General features: G+C 39.9%; 1 protein-coding gene across 1 annotated transcript; it reads left to right on the top strand.

The window, feature by feature from the left end:
- Positions 1–1,201: 1,201 nt before the first annotated feature.
- On the top strand, positions 1,202–5,448 carry LOC105923225. Its single transcript, XM_036143582.1, has 6 exons — positions 1,202–1,266; positions 1,369–1,461; positions 1,570–1,651; positions 2,037–2,073; positions 4,277–5,344; positions 5,413–5,448. Exons 2-6 carry the CDS (start codon positions 1,383–1,385, stop codon positions 5,446–5,448), a joined length of 1,302 nt encoding a protein of 433 aa, XP_035999475.1. The 5' UTR covers positions 1,202–1,266; positions 1,369–1,382.
- Positions 5,449–8,118: the final 2,670 nt, after the last annotated feature.

The following is an 8,118-nucleotide window of genomic DNA, read 5'->3' on the forward strand; positions in this document are numbered from 1 at the left end:
AGCCAGACCTCCAGACGTGACCTGGAGTCAGGCGTCAGACTGCTGCCCTGATCACGTCTGTGACACAAGAAGCATTTGCAGAAGTAAAATGTGTCATTTCATGATGAAACAGAGAGCTGGTCCACGTTCACAGACTCTCAGACGCTCCCAGAATCACGTAAACGTCCATTTTCCTCTGCTGTCACGGTGAAAGCAGCAAAAGCAGGACAAGAAGATCGATCTGCTGATCATTTCCACATGGCTGATCTGATCATGGTGGAGTTTTGGTGGTGAAAGCGATGATTCAGCAGATCTGAACGGCTGAACTCTTATTTAATAGCTGTTATTTATGTAGATCTTGAATAAATAAAAATAAATTATGTTTCTTTTTCTTTGTTCTTCATCAGGTTTTACATCAATGACACTTTCTGTTGCTCCTCAGCTCTGCAGGTTTAAAGATGGCAGATATTTTCTTTCCATGGATAAACTCAGTTTTCCTGACAAAGCATCAGAGCTGCACAGTGTAGCATTAGAAATACCCTGGCCCTGTAGCCAGGAGGTTGTGGGTTTAAATCCTGGCCTGGCCTCTTTCTACTGGACTTTACACGTTCTCCCTGTGCAGCTGTGGGTTCTCCAGGTTCTCTCTGGGTTCCCCGTCTTCCTACTACAGTCCAAAACCACGACTTTTGGGTCGACTGGTCTTTCTCTAAATCACTCTTAGGTTCTGTCACAGTTGTTTGTCCTGTGATGGAGCAGCGAGACCAGGTGGACCCCCCCCCCCCCCATGCTGCAAGGATAAGTGGGTTTAGATGATGGATAGATGGGTTTATTTCTATGAACAAGCAGAAATATTTGTATTCCAAGTCTCTTATTTTGTGTCTCAAAAGTAGAAAACTTTACAAACCTTATTTTTTGGAGACAAGAACAAGCAAACATGGAGTTCTGCAGGGTTGAGGTCTTGGATCTCTTCTATTCAATGTCTCTGCATCTTTAGATTAAATCAATGATCAGTAATATACAGATCTGGTGGAGAGGTTCTCATGCAGAAATATTTATTGACAATAGTGGATTTTAAGGTTTTATTTGAAATGTTTCTTTTCTGGTAGGCTGGGGTTAACTCTTCATTCATCTTGATTTTTAAAGATTTTTTATTACAGGATCTAATCTCTGTAATAAAACCAAACTCACAGCAAAGTAGCTCATTCTGGACAGCATCTTCATCATCATCATCATCATCTTCATCATCGTCTGAGTGCAGCTTCTCTCTCAGAAACTGAAGGTTTTCAGGTGAGTCCAGCAAACAGCAGCTCTTTGGTCTGTGAACAAACATGATGTTCAGCAGGTTCACCTTTTATTCCAACATGGTTCCACCGTTCATGGTTTCATCAGGTTGTTGCAGAGTGATGGCAGGACGCAGGCAGAGATGGAAGCCTCTGCAGCTGCTGGTCATCTTCAGCCTCCTCATCTTCACCAACCACATCCGTACGCCACTTTATAACCTTTAATAAAGTCACAGACAGGATTTAAATCCTGGATTATTGACTCTTAGCCCATCGTGTCGAGGTTTTAACCTGTGCTGTAATGTTGCAGAGGTGAGAGGAGACGTCCAGGAGAAGCTGAGCCGTGACGTCGGTGCTGAACATCTCCTCCAAGGAGCGTCTGAATCCAGCAGGTAGCTGTTAGACCTTCTCACTACAGGCCTGCAGAGGTCCATGCAGATCCAGAGTCTGCAGAAGACTGCTTCTGTTTAACTGCAATATTCACATTTAGCTGGAATCAGATGAAAGAGTGAAACGGTCCAAACGGACCTGACAACCAGAAGAACCCTTGATTTGTTTTAAATGACAGAAAACTGCAGATCCTGAATTGTTGCTGAAATCTGACAATTTTAGTCAGATAGGAGGAAAAACTTTTTAAAACTTAAAATAGTTTAAACTTAGATCTGAGTTTCAGCAATAGCTCTACGATCTCTGTCATGTTCAGTTTGTAGTTTTCTGTTGATCATTTTCAGATAAAATGGAAATCCAGGTTCATTTTTGTTGTTTTTTTCCTTCCAGACTGATCCCAGATCAGCTGCTGCTGCACAATGACAAGGTAAAGATTTTATCCCTATATCACAAACACTATGAACATCATCATTTACTATAAATGGAGAGAAAGCAAAGCAAATAAAATCTGAGAATTAAATGTTTCTAAATCATTGATCCTTGGAATCATTTCACATAAAAAAAACAAAATATAAATAATATAACTACAGTAAGTAGTAAACAAAACTACTTCAAAGTCAAGTAAAAGTTGAGCTTAAACAGTAAATAAAGCAACAAATGGAAGAAATTTAAGATTACATGAGGTTTTAATGAGATTAATACCTAACATTATCAACAAAGATTAGAAAGATCAGTTTTTAAATTTTAAAGATTTTGAAACTGATTAAATCTATTTTTTATTATTTATATAGCCCAATTCACAACACACATCATCTCAAGGCTCTTTCCAAAGCCAATTAATGTAAATCCTCCAGACGGATTGATTAACAGTTTTCTCTCTAAGGAAACCCAGCAGGTTGTATCCAGTCATTGACCTGCAGCTTTCACTCCTCCTGGATCAGCCATTTACAAAAGTCCCGCCTTAAAGCAGCAAATCCCTGGACTAGTTTTTTAGCTTCACACCCAGACACAATAATTTCTGATTTTAGCAACATCACATTAAGTCATTGATTAGGAAGTTTCCTATTAAAGGACTCTGGTCCATAGATGACAACTTCTGTCATGTTGAGAGCTTTTCTATTACTAAGGATCAGAAGAAGAAAATTACATATATGTATGAGTTTTAATTATTACTATGGATGTTAAAACTACTTATTGTAAGTAATAAGTGTTTCTTAATGCTGCAAAGGTAAATTAGAGTCTCTGCAGCAGACTGGGATGGAATAATAGTAGAGAAAAGAAGAACACATCCTTGACATCAGACTAGATGAAGTTTAAATCCTAAACTGAGTCAAATATGAACCCAGAGTTTTCATTCTCAGTTGGTGTTTTACTCTGAGCTTCACTTGTGGAATTAAATGGCTGTTAGTTTTGTCCTGACTGAGCTGAAGAGAATTATTTTTAAGTTGTCCATAACGTCATGTATCAAATAGAGTTAAAAATATCCATCAGTGTCAGGAGCTAACACTGCAATGTAAAGCGGTGTGTCATCAGCATAGCAGTTAACTTTAATGTTCTGATCCTGTTTCTCTGAGGGCGAAGTTTAGGAATTAAAAAGTGTGAGGCCTAAATCTGAGCCTTGTTGAACACCAAATCTAAATTTCCACTGTTCAGATGAAAAGTTGAGTCCCTGTTGGTCTGATTCTGCAGGAAGTTGTATTTCCCTGCTCTCTGGTCCAGAAATAAGAGTAACTAACGTTGTTCAGATCCATACGGACGGCTGAGGACAAAAGAACCTTTGGTGCCGTCTTGGTTTGATGACTGGACCTAAAACTGCGTTTTTCAAAAATGAAAAAACAAAAATTAGTTTATTAAAAATTAGTTTTAAAAAGCTCTTTTTATCATTCTCTCCCTTTTATCTCCTCTTTCTTTCACCTCTTCTCTTTCTTTTTTTCTCTTCTTGTTCTTCCTTTACTCTCCTACTTTCCCATTGTAGTGTCCATATAATTTGAAATTCTCCTTGCAGGAATCACAATAAAGCTATTTACATGCATAAATCAAGCGGAGCACTTTGGCGAAAGCTGTTTGCTCCACTTGTGAAAGCAAAATCTGTCGAGCTCTATTTGGCATTAAGACATCAATTTTTATTGCCACATTGTTAGACAGGACACTGGGAAAAAAAAAAAAAAGCTCTTCTAGAAATTTCAACAAAAATGAGGGGCTCTTTTTTAAATATTAAAGGTATGATAAAAAGTTAATGAAATTTGTTCTTTTTAAAAAACCTGCTTGGATTTCATGAGGCCTAAACATTAACACTAATGGGCATAAGACATTAATTTACAGTAGGAACATAAAAATATGATTGTTACTCATATAAAAATGAATCAAAGTAATTACTGGACCCAGACTTTAGAAATAAATCTAAACTTGTTGAAGATAAAAACATTTTAATTTTTATATCATTCAACATTTCCTTTGGAATCAGATTAATTTTTTGTTTTTAGTCATGAAGGAAATCAAAAATACCAAAAACCGCTGCTTTGAGAATAATTGATCAGCAGGAGTATTAATAGGAACATTATGGTTTATCACAGCTAGAATAGAACCAGAACTTCTTTGTGTTCTGACCCAAGCTTGTCTTCTATTTTCAGGATCTTGATGTCTTCTTGGTTGATTTCAACAAAGAGATGATGGAGGATTGGTGGCAAAGTGTTTCAGAGATCTCTGCCAGCGTCAGACAGAAAGTTCTGGTTCTGACAGGCAGCACTGACCCATCAGAGGGGAAAATGAGGCAGGAAAACAGCTTAGATCCTCAGAAACGTGTCCCAGTCAGCCTGAAGTTCCTAAACAATCAGTCCTGTGTGTCAGAGTTAGACGGCATCACTGAAGGAGAAATACTGGTCCAGAACCGACAATCTGGATCTGGGGGTTCTGGTTCCCTACCTGAAAATCTGACCCTGAAACTAGAACCTGAAGCAGCAGCAGATTTCTCTCTCCATGGAAACACAACCCTGAATTCTGGAGGTCACCTCCCCAAAGCTGCTTTGGTCCATGGTCCAGAAGAACCGAACCAAGAGAATCCTCCAGTTTATCAGGTAACCAATGAGTCTGACCCGGTTTGCAGCTCCAGAACCTCTCAGAGAGCAGATGAGCCCATCGTAGAGTTTGACCAGCAGCAGATCCTGATGTTAGAAGATGATGAGGTGGTGAGAAGAGCTGCAGCTTCTCTTTATGACAAACATCCAACAGTTAGTTCAGTTCAGCTTGTTGGTCCCCAGCAGAGGCTTCAAAAGGTCAAAGGTCAAGCCCTGGTTCTGTCAGAACACAGCAGCCTGGTTCTGGTGGGCCATGGAGCCAGAGACCATTCAGGAGAGATGAGAGTATCAGGCTACAGCTACCAAGATGTGGCCAGGATCATCCAAAGCATCTCCAGGACCAGTGAGAAGATCCAGACTACTACAGTTCTGGCCTGTGACGCCGGATCGGACCGCCGGTTCAGAGAAGCTCTGCTGAAGAAGCTCCATGAAGCCGGCATTGAGACGGAGTTACACCTGTGGACCGCTGTGGTCCAGGTCACAGAGACAGGAGAGGTCATCAGTCAGGACGTCTCTGCAGGTGGAGCCCAGTGGAGATCTGAAGATCAGACCAAGAAGGTGGTTCTGACTGTTGGCAGGAAGGGAGAGATACGGAGGAAGGAGTCGGACCGCACCGGATACCAGGTTCTAACCAATCACACCAGGTTCTTAGCTGATGAAGATGATCCTAACGTCGACCCACATCTCTATAGGGAACATTGGCCAAAAGAAGCAAGAACCTTCATTGATCCAGAAGTTTATGAGAACGTTTTTTCATATCTAACTGGATCACAGAACGTTGATCAAAACAGAGTTGAACAAGTAAGACAAACTTTCAGGATACTTGAAAGTCTGACTTGGGGACTGTTTTATCCAGAACCAGCAGAACCACTAAGGAGGATCAATGACCCAAACCCAGCAGATTATTTAATAGGAACAAGACATGGACCAGGGAACCTTGAATGGATAAATGACAATAATCAAAAACAAAAAGTTTTAGAGCAATGTTATGTGATTGAAAATGGAGGAGACATCAGAAACATCATTCGTCACTATGGCAAGGATGGAGAAAAAGAAGATTCATACCTTCTGATCAATGAATGGATCTTCCTAGTTAAACCTGATAGTCTTTATCTTTACCCAGTTGGAAAAATGCTTAAAGATGGAGAAGACAGAGAAGGAGAAAAGTTACAGAAAGCCATAATGGATCTAATTAATGAACAAAACCTGGAAGGGAATGAAATGTATCCCCAAATTACAGGCCATATTCATGAGACTGAGAGAGACATGTTTGTCACTAATTTGATAAACATTTTTCAGGGTGAAGATGTCTGCTTACCAATAAATCCTGCGCTGTTTACAACCTGGTATTTCACAGCTTCAGTTATCGCTGAATCTTCCAGAAATTTCCGTACTTTTCCTCTGACCCTCATGTCTCTGCGTATAAATAATAATAGGTTCTGGTTTGATGCAGACTTCATCACTATGGCTGATGGAGGAAGCTGGTTGGCCAAACCACTGCGAGGATTCAGCGGCGCAGCAACAGGTTACATGACAAAGCTTGCAGCGCTTTTAGGAAGAGAATACAGAACGATGAGGGTGTGGCAGACGGCTGATGGTGATAAACGAAAGGAAAAGGAGGCTGGGTTTGCAGACATGGCTGAAACTGCGGTACTGTTCAACATTTTAGCGGAAGGGGAAAGACAGGGATTTATAGAAGTTTGCAACGATTTCTTCAACACCGCCTAGCCTAATGAGAAGATTAAACCAGCATCTGACACCCTTCAGCTCCATGCCTTAGCAGAGAGAAGGTCCAGGCGGACATTTTCTGCTTTTACGCTTCATCTGGTATTTGGTCAATTATTGGGTCTGTCATGGAAAAAGTGATTATCAAAATGGGTGAGATGCTGTTTCATTAAAGCATTAGAGAAAATCTGGTTTTGTCTCTTGGTTTATTTTGTCGGAAAGCAGCAGCAGCAACATTCTGAGACACATTCAGACCTAGAGCTTGTAGAATTTGTGGCCGGTAAGAAAACACAAAGGAGGAGCGTGTCATGGAGAAACAAACCTGTTAACGAATTGACCTTTAGCTGAAAAAAGTGGTGTTTCTATTGTAGACTTCTGTAGTAGGGCTGAACAATTAATCGCATTTTCAATATAATCATGATTTAAAAAAAACGCAATTTCCAAATCGCAGAGTCTGCAATTTTTGGCTATGTAACAATTAGGGAATTAGACACGTCTATTAGGTGTTGGTAAAATGTTTAAAGTGGGTTTGCCTCCACATGGAAGGGAAGACAGTTGCAGCAGTGAGATAATCTAATTTTATTACTTGTTGTTTTAGAGTTTATATAATCATACACAGCATTAAGTACAGGTCAATCAGTTTAATACATAGACTTGCTTGTTGGTTGCTCTTTATGTTCAACAAGGATTGATGTCCAAATCAACTAAAATGTCAGGATTTGGGTTTTGTTTCAGCTGTTTGTTAATTTTGATTTATTAGTTAACTCTCTGGTCTTTAAAATCAGTTTTGGTTTTGGGCTCTTTCTTGTTTGGTTTCTATTATAGCTTGTGTGTGTTGTGTTTAGTCTTAGGTTCTGTATTAGTTTTGGTTTATGGAATAGGTTAGATTTTATTGTAGTTTGATTTTATTTATGTTTCCAGTTCAGTTCTGTCTCTTCCCAGCAATCTGTTTATCTGTCACTCCCCAAACACCAGTTACCAGCCAATCAGATCTGCTCACCTGTCAACCTCCAGTCACTAGCCAATCAGTTCAGTTTCCACCTGTCACTTGTAATTAGTCTTCACTCCCGTTCACCTGCTCACTCCACTATATAGTTCTGCCTCGGTCTTCAGTTATCTGCCAGATCATTAACGAGCCACGGTGAGTTTAGTTCCAGCATTCTATATTCTGATTGACCTGTTGATGATAACCCGAGAGCCTTTTTGATTCTGAGCCAGCCTGTTCCCTGATCTGTTTTTCCTGCCCTGTCTGACTGATTTACCGGTTTACCGACTAGTTTCTGTCCCATGGTTATCCGAGCTTGCTTTGCCCCGTCTGTACCTCTGCCTATTTTGGACTGCTTTTTGTGTACCGGATTTTGGACTGCCCTTTTGACTATTGAGCCCGCCTGTCCCTGTTTTCATTATTAAAATCCTGTTTTTTGCCTTAACCTCACTTGTTTGGCTTGAATACTGGGTTTGCCTGATTCACGATCATAACATAAAAGCTGTTCTCTTGAATAATATTCTGATTAATAGAAACATTAAAAGTTCTTGTTTTAAATAGTCCTTGTTTACAAACGTCTTTATTTAGAGGCCATTTTTGTTGCTTGTAGTTAATGCGGAGAAAAGTCAAAATTGCAATTTTGGTTGAAATATATTGTAGGCAGAACGCAATCATTTCTGCTCTGAGT

The sequence above is a fragment of the Fundulus heteroclitus genome, chromosome 12, assembly GCF_011125445.2.
Source record: "Fundulus heteroclitus isolate FHET01 chromosome 12, MU-UCD_Fhet_4.1, whole genome shotgun sequence".
Lineage (NCBI taxonomy): Eukaryota > Metazoa > Chordata > Actinopteri > Cyprinodontiformes > Fundulidae > Fundulus > Fundulus heteroclitus.